The sequence below is a fragment of the Bos javanicus genome, chromosome 5 (genome assembly GCF_032452875.1).
Source record: "Bos javanicus breed banteng chromosome 5, ARS-OSU_banteng_1.0, whole genome shotgun sequence".
Classification (NCBI taxonomy): Eukaryota; Metazoa; Chordata; class Mammalia; order Artiodactyla; family Bovidae; genus Bos; species Bos javanicus.
In genome coordinates, this window is record NC_083872.1 from 111,102,340 (window position 1) to 111,126,051 (window position 23,712).

A 23,712-nucleotide genomic window follows, 5' to 3' on the forward strand; every position below is an offset into this window, starting at 1 on the left:
TGCCCCTGCAGAGATCTCTCTCTCCCATAGCTAGCACACAGTGGTGCACAGTAGGTCCACACCGAGTGGCCCTTCAGCACTCCCCACCTTGGGACCTCCAGTGTAATGTCCCTATTTCTTCCTCCTGCTTCCACTGCTGTCCATTCTCCCACCCGACTGGGATATGAGCTCTGTATGGGCAGGATCTTTCTCCCATTCACAGTACCCCAGCACCTGGCACAGAGCTTGGCATACAGTAGGAGCTCATTAGGTTTGCTCAGTCAAGGAACAAATACCTGTAATTTGGAACCAAGTCCTGTCGACTCTCAGACTGGTAAGGGAGATGTGCACTCTCAGTGCTCTGTACCACTGAGTTTGGTGTTTGTTATACAGTGTTAACATGTCAGTTGCTGACTGAAACAGCTGAACTCACATGCACTTTTTCACTTGATTCACTAAGCTTATCTGGCTCACCATTATCGTTACCCCTGTTTTTCAGATGAGAGAACTGAGACAGAGAGGCTATCACAACCCTAAGGGAGGGGCAGAGGCAGCGAGAGTCCAGAACTTGAGTACTTAACCACCCCATCACTCTCAGTAATCAAATCTCCTACCCCAGAAACAGGGGTGAGGCCACCCACCGGCTGGGACCAGACTCTGCTTGTTCTCTTGTTCCTTTTTTAGCTTGCTCCTCATGCAGGGAGCCTTGGTCTCCAGGAGAGAGGCTTGCAGCAGCCCTCCTTCCCAGCTGAAGCCTTCACAGTCTACAGAGTAATTTCACAGCCTGTGTCTCATCTAATACTTACAAGAGCCTGGGGAGACAGGTGTCTCTACCTTCGGCTTATACACGATGAGAGGCTCAGAGAACTGTACATCTTGCCCAAGGATGGAAAAGAATATGAGGGCAGATAAAAGCTAACATATGTGACAGTGTATTCTATAAAAATAAATTCAGTTGTAAGCAAACAAAAGAAATATCCAATTCATATCAGCTGAGGGAAGAGAAACAGGGATTTAATTTTTTTCCATCATACGAAATCAAGAAACAACAGTAATCCTGGCATTGTCCCATAACTCGACAGGGTCAGAGCTGGAGTTCTTACTGTTTCCTTGACTTTGTTATCATGCACATCACCTCATTACTGCAAAATGGCTGCTGATCCTCCAAGCACTGCATCTGCATTCAAAGCGAGAAGGGAGACTAGAGAAGGACAACCTCCTCGGAAGTCTCTTTCTTTTTATCGCAGAAAAGCCTCCACTGTCACCCTTCCTCTATGCCCAACAGACGTCCTCTTACATCTCAGTAGTCAAAATAGGGTCACATGGCCACACTCAGACCAACCACTGGTCCAGGGGAATCAGAGGTCCATGACTGGGTTTGACCAATCACAGTTCATCTTCTGGCACTGAGATCACAGCATTTCTGCTGACTTCATAAGCAGATCAGTGTTCTTTTTTTTTTTTTTTTTTATTCTTCCAATTTTATTTTATTTTTAAACTTTACATAATTGTATTAGTTTTGCCAAATATCAGTGTTCTGTTTATCGGGAAAAGGGAGGATGGCCACCGGTCAGGTGAGGCGACAGGCACACCACCAGTCAGTTTCCATACAGCATCTCACTTGGTCCTCATACAGCCTTATGAAGCCAGGACTGTTTTATGTCAACTTAGCAAACGAAGTAACAAAACTGGAGAGCTGCTCCGCGTTCTTAACTATTCTTCCAGACTGCAGGGCATGGAGGGACTCACATGCCAGCAAAGCAGGAGACTGTGCGATGCGACTATGTCAGGCCCACTTACCACACACACCTCATCACACACCTGCCCTCTCTTGGCTCCAACTGTGCAGGGTCAGACTACCTCGGTACCCAGGTATGACAGGTGAATGCACCCATGCCTGGGGGTGGAGGGGGGCTGCCCACAAAGCTCACTGCAGCCACTGTGCTTTAGCCAGAGGTATGGGCTGAGCCTCTCTCCCCCCACCCCCTGCCCTTGTGGAGAGACCTTGCTGCCAGGCTCTCCTACTTCAAAGGAATCTTGGGTAGAATGACTAAGGGATTCAGAGGAAAAAGTGCTCACTCTGACCACAAGGACAGTCTTTTTTCTCCCAGTTTTTCTTTTTTAAAAAAATTGTGGTAAAATGGGCTTCACTGGTGGTTCAGATGGTAAAAGAATCTGCCTGCAGTGCAGGAGATCTGGGTTCGATCCCTGGATCAGGAAGATCTCCTGGAGGAGGAAATGGCTACCCACTCCAGTATTTTTGCCTGGAGAATTCCATGGACAGAGGGAGGAGCCTGGCAGGCTACAGTCCATGGGGTCGCAAAGAGCTGGACACGACTCTAGTTAGTTAGTGAATGATTAACACTCACAAGATGCACATAACATTAAAGTTAGCATTTTAATCATTTTTACGTGTACAATTTAGTGATTTCAGATACATTCAGATTGCTATGCAACCAGCGCCACCATCCATCTCCAGGACATTTTCATCTGGCAAAACTGAAGCGATCATGCCATCAAACACTAACTCCCTACTCCTCCTTCCCCATCCCCTGGCAACCATTATTCTAGTTTCTGTCTCTATGAATTTGACTCCCCTAGGGACCTCACTGAAGTGGAATCATACAGTTTTTGTATTTTTGTAACTGGCTTATTTGACTTGGCAGAATATCGTCAAGATTCACCCATGTTGTAGTTTGTATTAGAATTTCCTTCTTTTTCAGGGCTGACTATGGGGCTTCCGTATTTGTCGAGTGGTTAGGACCCTACACAGAAGAACTGTACAAAAAGATCTTCACAACCCAGATAATCACGATGGTGTGATCACTCACCTAGAGCCAGACATCCTGGAATGTGAAGTCAAGTGGGCCTTAGAAAGCATCACTTCGAACAAAGCTAGTGGAGGTGATGGAATTCCAGTTGAGCTATTCCAAATCCTGAAAGATGATGCTGTAAAAGTGCTGCACTCAATATGCCAGCAAATTTGGAAAACTCAGCAGTGGCCACAGGACTGGAAAAGGTCAGTTTTCATTCCAATCCCAAAGAAAGGCAATGCCAAAGAATGCTCAAACTACAATTGCACTCATCTCACACGCTAGTAAAGTAATGCTCAAAATGCTCCAAGCCAGGATTCAGCAATATGTGAACCGTGAACTTCCTGATGTTCAAGCTGGTTTTAGAAAAGGCAGAGGAACCAGAAATCAAATTGCCAACATCCACTGGATCATAGAAAAAGCAAGAGAGTTCCAGAAAAACATCTATTTCTGCTTTATTGACTATGCCAAAGCCTTTGACTGTGTGGATCACAATAAACTGTGGAAAATTCTGAAAGAGATGGAAATACCAGACCACCTGATTTGCCTCTTGAGAAATTTGTATGCAGGTCAGAAAGCAACAGTTAGAACTGGACATGGAACAACAGACTGGTTCCAAATAGGAAAAGGAGTTCGTCAAGGCTGTATATTGTCACCCTGTTTATTTAACTTATATGCAGAGTACATCATGAGAAATGCTGGGCTGGAAGAAACACAAACTGGAATCAAGATTGCCGGGAGAAATATCAATAACCTCAGATATGCAGATGACACCACCCTTGTGGCAGAAAGTGAAGAGGAACTCAAAAGCCTCTTGATGAAAGTGAAAGTGGAGAGTGAAAAAGTTGGCTTAAAGCTCAACATTCAGAAAATGAAGATCATGGCATCCGGTCCCACCACTTCATGGGAAATAGATGGGGAAACAGTGGAAACAGTGTCAGACTTTATTTTTCTGGGCTCCAAAATCACTGCAGATGGTGACTGCAGCCATGAAATTAAAAGACGCTTACTCCTTGGAAGGAAAGTTATGACCAACCTAGATAGCATATTGAAAAGCAGAGACATTACTTTGCCAACAAAGGTTCGTCTAGTCAAGGCTATGGTTTTTCCTGTGGTCATGTATGGATGTGAGAGTTGGACTGTGAAGAAGGCTGAGTGCCAAAGAATTGATGCTTTTGAGCTGTGGTGTTGTAGAAGACTCTTGAGAGCCCCTTGGACTGCAAGGAGATCCAACCAGTCCATTCTGAAGGAGATCAGCCCTGGGATTTCTTTGGAAGGAATGATGCTAAAGCTGAAACTCCAGTACTTTGGCCACCTCATGCGAAGAGTTGACTCATTGGAAAAGACTCTATGCTGGGAGGGATTGGGGGCAGGAGGAGAAGGGGACGACAGAGGATGAGATGGCTGGATGGCTCACTGACTCGATGGACGTGAGTCTGGGTGAACTCCGGGAGTTGGTGATGGACAGGGAGGCCTGGCGTGCTGCGATTCATGGGGTCGCAAAGAGTCGGACATGACTGAGCGACTGATCTGATCTGATCTGATCTAGGACCCTGCGCTTCCACTGCAGGGGACATGAATTCGATCCCTGGTCGGGGAGTTGAGATCCCACGTATCATGCGGCAAAAAAAAGGGGGGCTGAATAATAATCCATTTGTATGTATAGACCACATTTTACTTATCCATTCATGTCAATGGACACTGGCTTGCTTACAGCTTTTGGCTATTGTGCTGCTGGGAAGGTGGGGTACAAATATGTCTTTGAAACTGTGCTTTCAATTATTTTGTGTGTATAGCCAGAAGTGGAACTGGTGGGTCGTACAGTAATTCCATTAAGTCTTTTAAGCAACCACTGTACTCTTTTCCACAGCAGTGACACTATTTTACATTCCTGTGGGGGCAGTTTTAACAGCAAATTGGAGGTTGACCTTGAAGATGATCAGTGAGGCTTAGATGTGGGGAAACCCGCAGCACAGTGGGGAAGGAAGGAGGAGGTGCAGCCCAAATTGCGGACAGGAGGGCAGGCTGTTCACGGGGGCGGCTGGGGAGGGAGAGATCAGGGTGTAGATCAGGGCAGGGGCCTCTGCACGTCTGTGGGCGAGTGTGACTCTCGTTTGAGGATGGGACCCACAGATGACTTTGAACAAAGGAGTGACCTGACCACTCTACCCCCAGCAAGCTTCACAGGGCGGCTAAGAGTGAGGGGGACTGTGGCAGAATATTCTGGGGGTGGGAGACCCAGGAGGAGGTTTTTGATAGCTGGGGCAATAGAGTGAGAATAGAAACCAAGTCCACAAAAAGAAGCAAAAAAAGCAGTGAATATGGAACCAGGATAGCAGGGTTAGGACTAGGGTGAAGCTGCTGAAGCACTCACCTTGGGCACAACATTTTAAATAAATAATATTATTTAGGGCTTCCCTGGAGGCTCAGTGTAAAGAATCTGCCTGCAATGCAGGAGTTGCAGGAGACACAGTTTCAATCCCTGGGTTGGGAAGATCCCCTGGAGGAGGAAATGGCAACCTATTTCAGTATTCTTGCCTGGAGAATCCCATGGACAGAGGAGCCTGGAGGGTCCTTAGTGTAGTAAAGAGTTGGACATGACTGAAATGACTTAGCACACATGCATATTATTTGTTTAAATAATTTACTATAAGACTTCCCTGGTGGCCCAGTGGTAAACAATTTGCCTGCCAATGCAAGAGAGAAGGGTTTAATCCCTGATCCAGGGAGATCCCACATGCCTCAGAGCAACTAAGCCTGAGCACCAGAACTCCTGAGCCTGGGCTCTAGGGCCCAGGAGCTGCAACTACCGAGCCCCTATGCTGTAACTACTGAAGGCTGTGTGCCGAAAGCCTGTGCACTGCAACAGAAGCCATCGTATCGCAGTGAAAAGCCTGAGCACCTCTAGAGGGTAGCCCCCTCTTGCCGCAAGTAGAGAAAAGCCCGAGCAGCATCAAAGAGCCAGCACAGGCAAAAACAAAAATAAATAAAATTATATAAAACAATTTATGACAATATTTATCATAATGTTCTAATGTTTGTATTATAAATATAGATAAAATTTATATTTTATTTAAATAAAGGATCTGACCTGGCCAAGGTTAGAGTGAAGCAAGTGAGACATCCTGAAAGTGTAAGGTTGGATTGTGTCTTTAATTGAAATTTGATATTTGGTTCACTGTGGACTTTTTTTTGCATTCATTTTGATTAAAAAAATTTTTTTTTCTGTTAATGAGCATCTCTACAAAACAGAAACAGACTCGAAGATATAGAGGACAGACTTGTGCTTGCCAAGGGGGAGACAAGGACTGGGAGTTTGAGATTAACAGATGCGAAGTAGTATATTTAGGATGGAAAAACAACAATATCCTCCTGTATAGAACAGGGAACTATATTCCATATCCTGTGTTAAACCATAATGGGAAAGAACACGAAAAAATATATATGTGTATCCTTTGCTGTTCATCTGAATCTACCACAACATTGGTATCCCCAGTACAAAATGCTTTTGGTGTTAGAAATCTTTAAATTTTTTTTAAAAAAAGAATTATATGTATATACACGTATAACTGAATCACTTTGCAGTACAGTAAAGTGGTTTACAATGCACAACATTGTAAATCAACTCTACTTCAATAAAATTTTTAAAAATCGTGTTGAAAATATTACTTATCTTGATACTGAGTGTTGGGTGTCGCCTGAAACTTTGCACCTGAGGTGAGCACCTCACTTAACTCCACCCTGGACTGTGGCATAGATTCATGCAATTATTCAGCAGGACTTACTGTGAGCCTGTGACGTAACTGTGCTAGGATCTGGGGATCCAAAAGTCGGTGAAATCAGTGTAGTTCTCTGTCCTCAAGTTTAAGGCCAAGTAGATAATGAATCAGAGAAAGACCTGTTTTAAAAGAGTTTATTTGTTTTTTTATTTATGGCTGCGTCAGGTTTTAATTTTAGCATGCGAAATCTTCGTTGCGCACAGATAGATAAAATTTATATTTTATTTAAATACATTTTATCTTCCCTCTAGTTGAGGCACATGGGCTCAGGAGTTGCAGCTCACGGGCTTAGTTGCCTCAGCATGTGGGATCTTAGGTCCCCAATCCGGGATCGAACTTGTGTCCCCTGCATTGGAAGGTGAACTCTTAACCACTGGACCACCAGGGAGGTCCCCTGGGGAGATAATGTTTGGCAGGTAGACTTCTGGCTTAGCCTAGAAGAAATGAGTGAAGTGTGGTACAGAATGAGACAGACATTTAGCTTTTGTTTTGCTTCAGGGTTTTGGCCACCCACTCTGAACCCCACTTCATGGGTCTTAGCCCATGGACCACCCCCTTCAATAGAAACTAAAAATGCCAATCCCACATTCTCAGACTCCCTTGCAGCTGGGGCCTTCAAGGCTCACCCATCAGATGCACCAACTCAAGATTTAAAAACAAAACTTGGGCTGCCAAGGAGCAGAGCACCTCCCTGCTGAGCCCCGAGGACAGCGGTGCCCAGGCCTGGGTGTTGGCGTGTGGGACGTGCTGGTCACAGGGGCTGTGACATCCTTCAGGTGTTTGGAGCACCGGCCTCAGAGGTCACCTGGGAGCATTGATCTTGTTTGCATACCACAAGCCTGGATCTCCAGCTCACTGATGATTCATGAGTCACTCAACATTCTTTGAATACCCTTTTGAGTATCTATTCTTTGAACATCCTTTTCTGCTTAAGTTAACCTGAGTTGGTTTCTACTGCCTGCAACCAAGAATGCTGCCTTATATAGAAATTGGTGCCAGAAGGGGTTACAGACCATGGATGCTGAGGGATATTCAGAGAAGCTGAGATTGGTTATCTGGACTGCTTGGGACTGGAGACAGTAAAAATTAAGAGCATAACAAGGGATCAGACCAGGAATCCTATGGCATGCGGAGGAAAATGGGAATTGCAGTCCGCCACCTGGAATCACCTGGAATCAAGAGCCCGTTGAGGGCAGGGGTTTTGAGACTGAAATTCCACTGCCTTACAAGAGCATGTAAGGAATGAGGAAATAGACTGTGGGAATGTGCTGCTGGCTCGGACAGATGAAGAAACAGAAGACAGTGTCCTGAATTCTTGACTCCAGAGCCAGATCAAAACCAGAGGACTCGTGTGCTGAAGGTACCTGATTTCTTGCAGCCATAAGGCTAAGACAGCCAAAAATGAAACCGAATCTGAGCCTGCAGCGTGGCAAGTTATATCATTAGCAGATGCCATGGCTTTCATCAGCTCTGCTCCGTGGACATCAGATCTTTGGGAAACTGTGAGCTCCGCCTTTGTATGGAGCCACATGGGAGGGTATGGGGTAATGCTGAATCCCTCCCTGATCCCCCATGCTCACTGAACTCCCTTGAGAGCTGAAGCAACTTCTCACTGATGATGCTGGCCCTGTCCAGGGCCCATTTAACGAGCCTCCTGTGTTCCCCCATCCTTCAGGGTCTTCGGATCACAAAGCCGTCCCCAGATGGCCAGTGGGATGGGGCAGCACTGAATGTCAACCCCAAATCAAATTTTGGGCAAAACTTTGCCCAGATGTTATTTCATATCACCAAAAATCTAGAGACAATCTGTGAATGGACTGACCGAGACGAATCTCAAACAGCTGTACCTAGCGGCAGTGCTGGATTCGGGGTGTCAGACTGATCAGCTGGGGTGGCTCTAATTGTTTTCAGGACTGGTTTGTTTTTCACAGGCATGCTGAAGCCTGACTCAGCGATGGCCCACGCTCACTAAGGCAGGGATGGCAGAGATGCCAAGGTGGAACGAAGAGACAGCTGTATGAGTTAACCGTGGGTGACCCATCCCACCTGAGGACACCTCAAAATACTTTCATGCTTTCCTTCGCCAAGAGGGTGAGGACCAGGATGCTGAGGCAACCCAACAACTTTCAAAGGACTTGGTGTCCAGGTGCGGAGTGCTGCCGGTGATCTGACTCCTGATTTCTGGGGGAAGGCGGAGTAAGGGGGCGCCTAGCCCTTGGGAGGGCAGAGGCCATGGCAGCCATGACTGGCCATCACAGCAGCAGGACCAGGTGGCCATCCCAGTGGTCTGACCATGAGGACGGGTGGGGTTAATGGATCACAAAATCCCCAGGGCGAACATGGATCAACGACCCACAAGGACCTAAGGCTTTTCTTTTAAAAAATAATTTATTTTTGATTTTTCGGTTGTGCTGGGTCTTCATTCCTTTTGCACAGGCTACTCTTTGCTGTGGTCCGAGGACTTCACATTTCAGTGGTTTCTCTTGTTGCCGAGCATGGACTCGAGGTGTGTGGGCTCAGTAGTTGTGGTCCACGGGCTTAGTTGCTCCACGGCGTGTGGAATCTCCCCGAGACAGGGAAGGAACACGTGCCCCCTGCACTGGCAGGTGGATTCTTATCCGCTGCACCACTAGGGACGTCTGGACCTAAGACTTTTATAACCCGAAAGATCTGGGTCTGCTAAACAGAGGTCTGACTTGACAGAAATCAATGGGTGGTCCCATCCCCATCTCAAAGCCAAGTCCGTTCTCAGACCCAGAGCTCCCTGAGCAAGGAAAGGACCTGACATTGCACTCCGAGTCGGTCCCATGCATCTCCCCAAAACATTCCCCCAAGGGGACCATGGCCATTTATGGAAGAACTATGCCCTGGGGAGTAGGAGGGAGGTAGGTCTGAACCTCGCTGAGTCCTTGTTTCCTCATCTGTAACGGAGGACAATAATATCTGCCTGAAAGGATTGTGGGGTTAATTGAGTAGAATAATGGGGCAGTGCCTGGAATATAAATGCACGCTCTGGCTGCAGCTGAACTTTTCATCCCTCTGTGATTTTGTGCTCATTCCTTCTGTTTCCATCTTTACTGCACGGTAGTCGAGTGTGATTGGCCCGTTGCTGGATGCTGAGAGTTAAAAAATAACACCCCACCGCTGACCAAGGTGAGGGACCTGCCAGGATCAGTGTGTGGCCCTCATGTCTCTAACCTGTGCAGCTGCTCTGTAAGGCCATACAGGGGCTTAGTGCTGCTGGGACAGGGCCAGCTGTGTTCCGTGCTAAACCTTTGTTCTCTTCATTGGTGCGATACTCCTCGGAAGTTAATAAAATGAGGTGGCAAGTACAGATCTTGGGACATGGTAAAAGTAAGAAATAGAGAGGGGAGGGAGGAGGGAGATGGTGGATGATTAGATAGAAGGACAGATAGATAGATGGGTGGATGAATGAATGGACAGATGGGTGAACGGGTGGGTGGATGGATGATGGATGGATGGGTGAGTGGATGGATGTTGTGGGAGATAGGTAGATGGGTGAAAGGGTGGGTGGGTGGGTGGCGGGGTGGATAGATGGATGATGGATGGAGAGATGCAGATATGGAGAGAGATGATGGCTGAATAGTTTAGAAGATGGATTCGACATGACCCCCAGCTAGCAAGAATCTTCCTATCAAGGAAGATGGCTGAGAAGTTGAAGTATCTTATCTGTAGTTGGTGACTGCAATGTCCCAGCCTCACCACAGTGTGTGATGAAGATTAGCCAAGCTGCCACATGGGGCAGACACACTTGATTGCTCCGGTAACAGAACTTTATGTTCATTCATTCAACAGGCATCTATTGAGTGCCATTATGTACCAGGTACTAGGCTCTGGGGACAGAAAGATGACCAGAAGAACTCAGTGGGGGCTTGGAGGAGATGAGAAAAGATGTACAGTGGACCCCTGAACAATGCAGGTTTGAATGGCATGGGTCCACTTACACACATATATTTTTCAGTAGTAAATACAACAGTACTATGTGGTCCTTGGTTGGTTGAATCTGCGGATGAGGAAGAACCAAGGATGCAAGGTAGATAGGGAGGGCTGCCTATAAAAATGATATACGGATCAATCCCTATGTTGTTCAGGGGTCAACTATACATGTCGAGTGAGCCAAAAGAGGTAAGTTTTATGGCGATAAACAAAGCACGTAAAAAGGCAGCGGGGAGTGAGGGAGTTAGTTCTGGAGCAAGACTCACTGGTGGGTTGACAATTGCATGGAAGCCCAAAGGAAGGGCTGAGATCTGAAAGGAGCAGTGACTTTCCCAGGATCACTACATGACTGAACCAGGACTATACCCCAGGTTGTGTAAAAGCATTGGGATTCTGGGGTTCCTGGTCTGATGTTATGAAATAGTGGAAACACACCAGATGTGGCGTTAGCAGAGGAGGGTGTGGTTGGGATCCAGCCACTCAGGAGCTGTGTGATCTTCTGCAAGTCACTTACTCTCTCTAAGCCTGTTTGCCATTACTTCACCCTTCATTTCCTCCTCCATTCCTTAAAACAATCCCACTGGTATTAAAAGGTCATAGATATTTTTCTTTACAAGTGTAAAAGGTCCATTATTTTGTTATGTTACAGAGGCAGCCAACTCTAAGCCTCCAAGGAGGGTTACAGTTCTACTCTAGTTGAGGAAGAAGTATTGCTAACTGGGACAGAGAAGATTCCTGGGGTGTGGGGGTAGGGGTGGAGAACAAGATCTGAGTGGGCCCTGAATAAAGGAGGAGAGTTCACAAGGTGATGCTAAGTGCCCAAGGATTGTGGAAGATTAATGGTCCAACCTGGGAGCCATATCATCTCTTTCCCAGAATGAACAGGGCTATATATTATGATTGAGTTTGGTTATGAACAGAAAACCTCAAATAAGAGTAGCTCAAATAGAGATATTTCCTCCTTTCTTATGTAAAAAACTCTTGAGCTCAGCGGTCAGGTGTCAGGGACCCCCGGCCCCTCTGTTGTGCTCCACCAGTCTCAGCACTTTTTCACCTCAGTGTTCAGGATGGCTGCTGAAGTGCCAGACATCACGCCTGTATTACAGCCCACAGGGCAGAGAAAGGAACCAAGAAGGGAATGCCCTGTCCCAAGCAGAGTGGATTCTGGAAGAATGTCATTTTAGGTTGGTGGTTCTAAAACTCAGAGAGGGCCCACCAGGACCCTGGAGGCCTATAGGCTGGACACTGCAGCTGCCTGGGATGGCACAGCCGGCAAGAGCACCCGGGAAGGGGCAAGATATAGGCAGCTCTGCCTGTTTCACCCAGGACGTTCCTGCAGCTGTCCATGGAACATCACAGCTGCTTTTCAGATGCCGAGATGTCACATACACTGGGCCCTCCGGCTGCCTGCTAAGTTCCATCCCCTCCTCCCGAGCCTTCTCTAGTGCCTTGGGACCCAGAACCCTGGGGTCTGGGGAATGGGGAGGGTTCTAAGATAGGCTGGGCAGGCAGGGGTAGAAGTCTTCAGATAGGGCCCTCTGATCTGCACTGTCCACCGCCACCACTGCAAGCACAGGGCTATGAATCCCCAGATGAATCTACACTAAATAGCTATCCAAGACCCTGGCACAGACAGACACAAAATACGGGATCAAGCTGAATGAATGAATGAATGAGCCAGTCAGTCTATCAATCAGCCAAATAACCAACCAATCAAGGGGTGCCCCAATGTTATTCAGTCCAACCTCAGCCAACTTGTCACCAAGCTGCCAACTTGTCACTTACACACTTCCAGTGACAGGGAACTTGCTACTTACAGGGGCAAAACGGTTTTAGTTTTAGATTGTCCTTATGATGAGTCAGATTCTCCACCTCCTAGGTTTCCCTGTCAGCCCCAGTCTGCCAAAGGGCTTCTCAGGTGGTGCAGTGGTCAAGAATCCACCTGCCAATTGAGGAGGCTCAAGAGATGTAGATTGGGTCCCTGGGTCGGGAAGATCCTCTGGGAAGGAAATGGCAACCCACTTCGGTATTCTTGCCTGGAAAAATCCATGGGCAGAGGAGCCTAGCCCATGGGGACCCAAAAGTCCCCTAGTCCATGGGGACCCAAAAAGTAGGACATGACTGAGCACACACACAGTCTGCCAGCAGGTAAGACCCAGATACATGAAATCAGACCCAAGTCTTCAAGGATGAGGGGAAGCACAGAATCCCACAGGTGAACCCAGGAGACCACAAGCCTCCTGCTCATCTTCTTGTGCTTCAGATGGGGCTCTGACCAGAGAGGGACTATGACTTGCCCAAGGCCACACAGCTGGCTAAGGGCTGAACCAAGATCAGACCCCAGTCCCAACCTTGAGCTGTGCTCCTTCTAAACCCCACACTCCTCAGGGACCTCCTCCAGCCTTCCCCACAGTGGGTCTCCCATCCCACAGCCAGTCCCACCCCATGATGCTGAGAATCCGTAGAGATCTCTTTGTAGAGACCCTCAGACTAGAGAAATTCACCTCTTTTCACTGCCAGTGACGGGCACAGGCCTGGCAGGTGGGGCCCAGGTATCACAAGCTGTAGTGGGACCTAGCTGTACAGAGTGGGTTGCCTGGCTCTCACCCACTCCCGGAGGCCTCCCTCAGAGCAGTAGGCTGGCATGTGTGCATAAGCATGTGTGAACGTGAGTATGTGTGCGTGTGCGTGAATTTGCGCCTGAGCCTCCGGGAGCGAGAGGAACACGCCGCAAGCTGTCGGCAAATCCTGCCAATGCAGAAAGGGTAATTGTCACACGCAGTGCCAACAGACAGATCTCGGGCGGATTCATTTGGTTTTGTTTTGTGGTTATTTTTTTTTTTTTACAACTTTAAATACGGAATATAAATAAATTTTAAAAAATAAAAGGAAAGCCCCCAAAAATATAATCACCGACTTTACAAACTGAAGAAAGCAGATTTGGGAGACAGCAGGGAAGAGGGGAAAGTGCAGAAGAAGGTGGATAGGGAGGTGGGAGGTCAGACCCCACCCCTAGGGGGCCCTGGGGATCTTTTCCCTTTTCTTCCCCACTCCCAGCCCAAGAGCTGGTTTCCTGGGAGGAGCCACCAGATCCGGAACTCAAAAGGATCTAAGAGGAGGGGCGTGAGCAGGGGCATGGAGCAGGGTTGCCCCGTCCCTTGGAGACATTCTCTTGGGCTTTTCACACCTGCCTGAAGGGAAGACTGCTTGAGCTGAGGACTTGGGGTAATGGAGGCCACATGGACAAATGCTGCCTCCCTGCCCCTCACCAAGGGCTTACTCCTGTCTGACCACTCCAAATCGTGGGCTGGGTCATAGACACAGCCAGTCCACACAGAACCTTCGTGTCAATTAGGAAAAGAATCCCTCCATTTGCCAAAAAATTGTCATAATAAATACACAAATTGACCACGTCTATGGTGTGTGTGAACTGTGATCCCCACATGCAGTGCCCTTGTGCAGTGCACACCCTGTACAACCTTACATGGCAGTCTTGGCTGGCCTGGGATACGATGGGCAGGCACCCTGCTGCCCTCTGGCCCCTGGTTTTCTGTCCTACAGAACAGTGACTGGGGTTATCTGGGGCTTCAATATGGGGTCCAAGAGCCCCTTGGTGGCACAGATAAGGGAGGAGACACAGGATGGAGGTAGAGAGATGAAATGGGAAACAGTGAACTGGGGTGGGAAGTGGGAGGAGGCGGTGGATGCCCGGGTCACCACCTACATCCACCTTCAAAGCAAACTTCATCCCTAACCCGTCTGAGAGAGCACTTGACTGCCTGGTGCTCTGGCCACACCTGCCCAGAGGAGTCCACGTCTTCCAATAATTCAAACATATTAAATGAAAAGAAGCCACTGTGAGCAGAGGTGACCAAGGGGAGACGACCGGGCCTGGGCACCGCAGGAGGAGTTCTCTCCAGTCTATGCTCCCCACGTGGTCTCAGCCACAGGAGTATAAGCACCCTGGCCGGCCTGGGGGTGCTCGCATCAGAGCTGGCTGGGGGTCCGGGAACCAGGTGGGCCATGCTGAGAGGTCCTCAGGCCCACGCGCAGGGTTTCAGGCCAGTCCACAGCACTGGGGAAGGAAGCCCCTTTCTCCCAACAGCGACCCCATCAGTCTCTCTTGCACTTCTATCCCATTTTTGCCAGGTCAGGAGAGGAAGACAGCGATGGAGTCCAAGTCCTTCGTTTCCTTCTCGAGCTTCTTGGCAAGACGCTGGAGGCCACTGAGGGAAGACCCACTGGTGGAAGGGTGGACAGACGCGTGGAGGGGTGGGGGAAGCACCATTGGCCGTCCGAATCAGGCATCGAGACAGACGGACGAGGGGAACAATATAATCACTCCAAGGACCCCATGGGGGCAATACAGCAAATACCATATTAAATAACCCTGTAGGCCAAGCAGAGGGACATGGGGGTCAGAGACAGCCTGGGGCTCCATCCCACGCTCACAGGCAACCAGGGGCAGAGTTGACCAGCTGTCCCTGATTTCCAGCAGCACCCAGGACTGGGAAGTATGAGGTTTAGACCTCCCAATTCCTTTAAGATGTACTGGGACACAGCTGGGTCAGGGCCTCCCCCAGCCCCTTACCCAACCTGCCCCATGAAAAAACTCGACTGATAACTGGCAAGAGGGGATCACGGCTTAGAGCCTGGATTTTGTAGGGGAACTGTTTCTCCCCCTCACCCCTGCCTCAGCCCAAGCCCAGGCCGGGGAGAAGGAGCAGAGTGCTGGCCCTCACCTGCCCACACTCTCCTGCAGATGCCCCTAGGCTCCGAGGGTCTCCTTCAGTGCCGTCTTGTCATGCGTGTGCTTGAACTTCCGGTGCTTCCCCTTGGGGGGCCGGCGGACTCGCACCGTCCGAATGGTTACCCGAGTTTGGGGTGTCCTGGCTGCTTGAGAGAAAGAAAGGTCTGGTTAGCAGGTGGATGAGACCGGCAGAGGTCGGGGCATGTCAATGCCCTCTTGACCAAGGCCTGCCACAGACCTCTTCAGATCCTGCAGGCTAAGGGGAGGGGAGTCTGGGACCAGACCTTCCAGGTTTGGATCCCAACTCCACTGCTCACCAGCTGCACCTGAGGAACAATGACTGAGCCATTTTACGCCTCTGCTTCCCCATCTGTGAAATGGGGATAATACACTGTCCACTTCATAGGACTAGTGGAAGGAATAGTATGCTGGCCAACACAGAGAGGAACAGATGAGTTCTGGCCTCAATTTATTTGTCATTATCCCACCGACACTGGCCCTTGTTTCCATGCCCTTGAACCTGGCCTGGACTTGACCTCGTTAACCAATATAAGGAGGCAGACTGGTACTGGCCAGGTTCAGACATGAGCCTCAAGAAGGCCTGGCAGCTCCCACCTTTGCACTTTGGGGAACCCTGTGCCTCCACATAAGAAGTCTGGTTCCCCTGCTAGGGATCCCATCGTGGAGGCCATGGGGTGAGGAGAAGCCACGGACTTCAGGGAGAGGGACAGAGGGACAGAGGCCCAGCCGTCCCAGTGCAGCCTCCAGATAACTGACTGCAACCGTAAGAGATGCCAGCAGGCCCACCCAGCTGAGCCCAGGCAACCCACAGACCAGAGAACAGAAAATGGCCATTGTCTTAAGCCACTAAGTTTAGAGAAGAAGTGATCAGCAAAAACAGCAGCTGCTCTCATTCACTTGTTTCTTTCTTCCCCAGTTTGACCTCCTACTGAGGTTTCCTCCTACCCACTTCAGCCCCTTCTGGTCGGTCATGGGATGCGGAAGCCACTAGGCTTTGAGCATAAGCACACCTCCCACCAGGGACCTGGTCCTCTCCCCCACTGCAACTGTGGTCTACCTGGCCCTCACCACCAGCACAGCAAGGTGGGCCAGACCACCGGCATCCGAACTGGGCTCTGCCAGGAGTTAGCTGGAAGCTTTGAGGAAAGCCATGCACACTCTCTGCCTAAGTTCCCATACCTTTAAAACAGAACAGCTGCCCTGGCCTCCTAGGGTTAGGAAATAATGCGTGGAAATCACCAGAAACCCTTAGCTAACACTTACCATGCACCTGGCAAAGTTCTAAGCCTTTTCCTCCTCACAGCAGACAGAGATGTGAATAGTTAACAGATGAAGAAACCGAGACAGAAAGTCTGGAATTTTAACCCAGGGATCTGCCTCTGGAATCCATGCTTTCAATCACTGGACTGTAAATCACTGTGCCTAAAAGTCTTGACCAAGGTCAGCACTTCACTTCTATCTCTCTTCCTCCTGGGTTGCTAGGAAGACAGCCTGGAAGTGAAAGTTTTCTCTGCCAAGCTCAAGGCCCACCTCTTCCTGGGAGCCTTCGGAGTTTCCCCCTTGGCTCATCCAGCTCTCTGGGGGCCAACACTTGACCTTCCACCTCACAGACACAAGTCCCCATGAGGCAATTATCCCACTGCAGCAAATGCGAAATTTAGGGACTCAGGTGGGTCTCAGATCCTTCTTGAGGGAGGCTGCCCAGGGGGGCCACTGAAGGGCCAGAGACCGAGCCATCAGCAGGACACTAGGTTGGGCAAAGCCTGAGCAAGTTCAAGGTCATCACTCAGCTCGTAAGTGACAGAGCAGAGATTTGAGCCCAGGAGGCCTGACACTGACCATCACATGAGCCATACTGCCAGCCGAACTGTCCCCCAGGGCCAAAGTGCTGAAGCTAAAATGGCAAGACCTACATAGCAAGTGGCTGAACATGCCTCCTAAGAAACTGGTTTAGAAAATCCTATGAGACAAAGGCAGGGAAGAGAACCCCATTCTAAACATAAAGAAGAATATAATTTTTCCTGAATAGAAAGCACTCTCCATAGTTACTCTACAAGTAATGTACAGCACGTCAGTTTGAAGCTGTCAAATTATCGCCCTTTCCCAGGGCATCCCTGCCTCAGCTCGGCTCTGAGAGCAGGAGGAAGAGGCTGACATGGCTCTGCCTTCAGGGAGCTTGTTAGTAAGAAATGACAGTGAGATTGTCCTGCCCCCTAACCAAAGAAAGTTACTGAAAATCAAAACAGTCACTTGCATGGATTTTTTTTTTAATGCTTATCTAATACTATTGCCAGGAGAAACATCAACAACCTCAGATATGTGGATGACACCACTCTAACGGCAGAAATTGAAGAGGAACTAAAAAGACTCTTGATGACTGTGAAAGAGAGTGAAAAAACTGGCTTGAAACTCAACATTCAAAAAACTAAGATCATGGCATTCGGTCTCATCACTTCATGGCAAATAGAACAGGAAAAAGTGGAAGCAATGACAAATTTTATTTTCCTGGGCTCCAAAATTTCTGTGGATGGTGACTGCAGCCATGAAATTAAAAGACGCTTGCTTGCTCCTTGGAAGGAAAGCTATGACAAACCTAGACATCATATTAAAAATCAGAGACATCACTTTGCTGACAAGAGTCCGTATAGTCAAAGCTATGGTTTTTTCCAGTAGTCATGTACGGATGTGAGAGCTGGACCATAAAGGAGGCTGAGTGCCAAAGAATTGATGCTTTCAAATTGTGGTGCTGAAGAAGACTTGAGAGTTCCTTGGACTGCAAGGACATCAAACCAGTCAATCCTAAAGGAAATCAACCCTGAATGTTCATTGGAACGTGTGATGCTGTTCACATGTTCACTTCAGCTTCAGTGATGCTGAAGCTCCAATACTTAATGTGAAGAGCCGACCCGCTGGAAAAGGCCCTGATGCTGGGAAAGATTGAAGGCAAAAGGAGAAGGGGACGGCAGAGGATAAGATGGTTAGATAGTATTACCAACTCAAAGAACATGAATTTGAGCAAACTCCGGGAGATAATGAAGGACAGGGAAGCCCAGTGTGCTTCCTTGGGGTTGCAAAGAGGCAGACACAACTCAGTGACTGAACAACAATCCTATTAACTTAATGAGTCTCATATAATCCTTACTTTTCTCTGAGGAAGAAAAGATAGCACAATACAGTCAAAAGAACCCCAAACTAGACGTTCCAAGACCTGGGTTCCAGGCTCAATTTTGCTGCTGTGCAACCCTCATTAAGTCCCTTAACCTCTCTGTGCTCCAGCAGCCCTATTAGTAACACAGAAGGAGGGACTTGTAAGGTCATCTCTAGCTCTAAAATTTTTAAATACTTAAAAAGAAGAAATGAGCCAGTGACAGCTGTCAGAGTGAGAGAAGAGCCAAGAACAAAACAGAATACCTGAATTCTAGTTATGCCCCTGTCTGAAACTGGCTGTGTGGCCTTGGGCAAGACCTCGGCCTATCTAGGCCTCAGGCATCTCTTCCATATAATGTAGAGGAGGCAACTGGACCAGATCATTTTTTAGTCCATTTCAATTCAAGTCAAACTGCATGCATGCATGCTTAGTCATTTTGGTCTGTCCAACTCTTTTGACCCCATGGACTGTCGCCCACCAGGCTCCTCTGTCCATGGGATTCTTCAGGCAAGAATACTGGAGTGGGTTGCCATTTCTTTCTCCAGGGGATCTTCCTGATTCAGGGATTGAACCTGCATCTCTTATGTCTCCTGCATGCAGGAGGGTCTTTACCAATAGTGCCATCAGGGAAGTACATGTAGTTAAAATCTCTCTGGTGATTTTCCCCCACTGCCCCTAATTCCTTCATCAAGGCTACAAGGGAAAAAAAGGGGAGGGGGGAAGGCTACAAGGAATTAATTTGATTTTTCATTTCCAGGACAAGTTGTCAAATATCTGGATATGATATATGCATGGGGTGTTCTCTTATCCAGGTCATGGTTCCTCCCACCGTTTCATGCACTCATAAACAAAGCAGGGGGCTGTGGTAGCAAGACAGGGAGGGGGGCTGCCCTGGACGGGGAGGCCAGCAGACCTCTAGAAGGAGGTGACTTCTGACCTTAGACCCAAGTGAGGAATAGGAGCTAGGCTTGGGAAGAGCTAGGAGATGTGAATTTCACCCAGACGGACATGTGCAAAGGCCCTGAGGCAGAAACTTAGCTGGCCACTCAATAAGACCACCCTGGCTGGGCTGGCATAAGTGAGGGGCATTGGTTGGAAACAAGGACAGAGCGCCAGCTGGGGGCTACATACTCGCATAAGCCCTCCCAGGCAGGGGAGGAATCTGACTGTTGTCAGCGCTATGAAAAGCTTCAGGTGAATTTAACCAGGGGCATGCCTGATCCAATTCTCCCTGAGTGTCCCCAGCAGCTGCCAAAGGAGAAGGGGGCTGCGGGGCTGAGCAATGAGAGGCAGACCTTGGATGAGCAGTTACCTCGCTGCTCCTGGGAACTCCCCGGGGTTCGGGTCACGGCTCGAGCCACCACCGTCTCACACCTGCACGCCAGGTGGTCCACCAAGGTGACGGTGGCCTTCTTAAAGATCTTCTTCTTCCGCACGATCTCAATCTTTTTCACCTGGAGGACAGAACCCCCAAAGTGCCTCTGAAGGGGACCACATGGGCAGGGGCCCGAGGGAGCCGCCTGCCTGCTCAGTATCCCCTGAGGTCATCTTTCCTCGAAAGCCCAGAGGGCGGCAGGGCAGGCGCTTCAGCCCGAACAATGGCAGGACTTTGCCCTCTGCCCTCATAGCTTTTCCATCAAAACAAGCCCTCCCCACCTGGCCTCCGGCAGTCCCCTTAGGATCCCCCAGAGAGGGAGAAAGGCATTTCCGGGTTGAATGTGGGGCCTGTGGTATCCTCATTCCCTGAGCGCCAGCCAAGGTCAGGGGCTGCGGCAGAGGCGGGGAGATGGTTGTCTGGCAGAGGCGGGGAGATGGTTGTCTGGAAGGAAGCAGGGGGAGGCTTTATCCAGGAGGGAGGCGGGAAGGGGGAGGTCAGCTGTCAGGTGTCCATCCATAGAGTTGGCAGGGCTGGGGACAGGAGATATCATGGCGGTGGACGCCGGGGTGGAGAGTGACATTGGCCATCTCGGGCCCAGGGCCCAGACTTGAAATAGAAGGGGGGACACAAGAAAAGGCCGTGGCTGACCACAGGGGTGGGGAGCATGGTGAGGAGGCAGAACGCTTGGCAAGAGGAGATAGGGGTCACCTGTCGGTCCTGGGCCCTGGGGAGGTGTGCCGTCCACCCAGCAGCTGCTCTGTGGCAAGGCTGGCCAGAGGGGTGCGGAAACCTTTCCACGTGAATCAGAGACTTCTCTGGCCCTGCCCTGCCCTGTGGAGCTCCAAGGACGGCTTCTGCTCTAAAATTTCCCTTGAATCACAGTGTATACCCAATCTTTCCAGCAAAGGGGCAGGCTTCAGCCTTCTGACTCTCTGCTAGGGGCTGCCCCAGCTCTTGCAGGGCCTGCTGCCTGGAGAGGGGGGTCTTCTGTGCCCCCCTTGGTGAAGACATGACTTGTTGAAGGGAGATAAGTGGGTGCTAAAAATGCTGGGGCACCTATGAGCCCTTCTCTGTGTGGAAGAAAGAAAATGGAGATCCCTGTATAGGGGAGAGCTTTGGGGAAAGCTGAACAGCTGCTCAGAAGATCCTGAGTGTCCGGTATGTTAGGCACCTGTCTGTTGCAGGAACATTTGGCGATTTTATCCACCTGGGGGCTTGTCTGTGGCCATGATCACCCCAGCCTGGGGGGCCTCCCCACGCCTGTCGGCCTTCTCTGGACAGGACCCCAGGAGCCCTCCGGGAAGGCCTCTGCACCCGCCCCCAACCCCATTCCGGGCTGGGCGAGGGCTGCGCACCTGCACCTTCCGATCCTGCACCTGCGTGGGGCGGCACTGCACGTTGCGGTTGTTGCAGCAGCCGGAGCAGCGCTGCACCTCCACGCAGGGTGGCCACACCAGGAAGTTAGCATTGGTGCGGTCTATGAGGCGCCTCGAGATCTCAAACACCTCCGTGCGCGTCTTGCACTCCGCAATCACGGCTGGCTCTGCGGCGACCGTCGGGGAACCTGGAGGGAGCAGGGACCTCCTTCAGCGGGGGTGGACCTGTCCAGAGGCCCCCTGGCCGGTAGAAAAGCCCAGGGCCGAGCCCTTGTAGGACTGCTCGCCTTCAGAAGCAGGCAAGGCCCGTCCCACCTCCTGCAACCCCGGGTTGGAAGGTTACCAGCCATGGGCCTCAGGCAGGCTGCTGATGGGCTCGAGAGCTCAGTTTCCCCATCTCCAAAATGGGGTTGAGGAGATCTACACCCTAGAACCACTATAAGGGTCAAGTTAGATCGTTCTGAGAGTGCTGATCTGTGCTACATGTCAGTTCCTCCACCATTTTATTCTACGATTTCACACATTTATAAGTTTGCCCAGTATGTGGCCCTTACTTGTGTATTACCTTACATTGCTGTTTACACTGTAATATAGTCTTATCTTGTTGCTTTTTTCAAGCCTCAGTTTCCCCATCTGTGAAATGGGACAATAACTCTGCCTACCCTGCACTTGCCAGTTGAACAAGTAATGGGAGTGAAACTTGGCCTGCAGCAGACTGACAGTCAGTGCTGGGGCAACCGCCATCTGTCATTCACATACAGAGGGACTGAGGCTCTGAGAGCTAAGTTAGCTGCCCAAATTCACAGAGTAAGGAAGGAAACCCAGGCCACTTGATTCTTATATGGCAGGGCCCCAGCCTCAGTCTACAGCGTTTGGGGACCGTAGGCAGACAGTGAGGAGGAGGGGCTTGGAATGGGCAGCTGCCTCCCTAAAAATGCTGCTGTGGGACCCAGTGACCTATATCCTCCTTTGCCTGATACGCATCACCCCTTGCTGGCTGTGTGACCTCAGGCTGCTTCTTCACCCTCTCTGGGCTCCAGTTTTCAACTCTGTAAAATGAGGTCAATAATATCTGCCTCCCTGGTGGAACTAATGAACAAATGAGGTTTGAAAGAACTATACCGAGAAAAGAGTGTGTGTTGGGGGAGGGGAGAATGATGACTCATCTCCTGGATAGAGTATTTAAGGATGGCTACACACTTTTAGCTCCACGCCTTCTCAAGCGTCAGGACGAAGGAGCCGGCCCTCCAGCCTTGGCTGGCCATGTCCCCAGTTCTCTGTCCCCAGCTCCCACCTTTGAGGGGCCATCACCCTCAGTCTTACCTAGGCTCCTTCTCCCACGGGATAAGCTCTCGAGCTCGCCTCCAGAATGGGACCGGGTCAAATTCAGGTCCAATTCAGCCCCGTCTTCATCTGTAGGAGGAGGTCAGACACACTGAGAACTGCCGGACCAAGGCCGGAATCTGATGGGGATTCCAGGACAGGTGGGAGGATTGCTCCCCTCCCCCACCCCCACTGGACCACCACCGCTCCGGGGAATAGTGTCCCCTTCTGGCTCCCTGTACACCCGAGGGTCCTAGCTCTGAGGAGGGGCCCCGCCAGGCAAACAAACGCCAGGGTAGCCGCAGGGCTCAGAGGGTGGCGGGGCCCTTGACTGCATCGCCAAGGGATCGTCAGCCCCACTCCCGGCCCTTCCACCACATATTTGGACAGAACCCATGTCAATGGAGTTAAAAATAACCCATCCCCTTTGCTACTGTAAGAGAACCCTCCTTGGCCTCCAGGGCAGGGTGAGGACCCAGAGCTCTGAAGGCCAGTTTCCAGTGCCCCTCCGCCCAGCGTTCCCACAGGAAGTGCTGAATGGAGAAATTCCCAGCATCCCCAGGGGGGACCAGCATGCCCTGGACACAGCCCCTCCAGAGCCCCGGACAATGGCGCAGTTGGGCGGGAGAGAGAGAGGGAAGGCGAGGGGTGGGGGTGGGGGCCAAAGACCGAGAGAGGGTGGAGAGCCAGGTCTGCTGGGGTAGGGGCGCCCGTGCCCTGCCCCCTTTCAGGCACGAGTCTCTCTCTAGGCCCCAGTCTTTCACTGTGTTTATATCTCTCCCTCTAACCTTGTGCCCCTTGTCTGCCCTCAGCTGTCCATTTACTCCTAAAGTCACAAACCACAGCTCCCTTCTCGAGCCTGTGCGGCCCTCACCTCGGTGTCATCAGCATGCCTTGAAGGCATCTCTCTCTCTAGCAATGGCAGCCGGAAGCCGCTGCAGGAAGTGAGGGCTGCAGAGGACTCGGAGCTCCATGCTGAATTGTGGGCAGCCCCTTCTACCTCTCCGATGGTTCAAGGGTCAGCAAATAAACCACGAGGACATGGAGGACAAGCTCCTGCCCGCTTCACACAGCACCTCATCTCTTTTCCTCTGTCTCCCCAGCCCGCTGGCCCTGCCCAAGACAAAGCTCCCCGCTCATCCGTGCAGGCTCCCGGGGGGTCCTGTTCAGAGGAGACCGTGCCCTAAC

General features: G+C 50.3%; 1 protein-coding gene and 2 long non-coding RNA genes across 7 annotated transcripts in view; 1 reads left to right on the top strand and 2 right to left on the bottom strand.

Moving 5' to 3' along the window:
* Window positions 1–972: 972 nt before the first annotated feature.
* LOC133248958 (uncharacterized) lies at window positions 973–1,416 on the bottom strand. The gene is made up of 2 exons (XR_009736787.1): window positions 1,277–1,416; window positions 973–1,156 (listed from the first exon to the last, which is right to left on the bottom strand). It is a non-coding gene; the product is annotated as an uncharacterized LOC133248958 (long non-coding RNA).
* A 97-nt stretch (window positions 1,417–1,513) lies between these two features.
* On the top strand, window positions 1,514–10,443 carry LOC133248409 (uncharacterized). The gene is made up of 2 exons (XR_009736700.1): window positions 1,514–1,553; window positions 8,503–10,443. It is a non-coding gene; the product is annotated as an uncharacterized LOC133248409 (long non-coding RNA).
* A 2,883-nt stretch (window positions 10,444–13,326) lies between these two features.
* The window catches only part of PDGFB (platelet derived growth factor subunit B), a 30,146-nt gene continuing 19,760 nt past the window's right edge, over window positions 13,327–23,712 (bottom strand). For 3 of the 5 annotated variants that reach the window (XM_061418577.1, XM_061418576.1, XM_061418581.1), the window contains 5 exons: window positions 22,525–22,614; window positions 21,181–21,389; window positions 19,760–19,901; window positions 15,271–15,424; window positions 13,327–14,918 (listed from right to left, as the gene is read on the bottom strand). In XM_061418577.1, coding sequence (XP_061274561.1) covers window positions 15,297–15,424; window positions 19,760–19,901; window positions 21,181–21,389; window positions 22,525–22,614 — 569 coding nt within the window. In that variant the 3' untranslated portion in view covers window positions 13,327–14,918; window positions 15,271–15,296. The remainder of the gene's footprint in view (window positions 14,919–15,270; window positions 15,425–19,759; window positions 19,902–21,180; window positions 21,390–22,524; window positions 22,615–23,712) is intronic. The other 2 variants (XM_061418579.1, XM_061418580.1) reach the window with 2 other exon arrangements.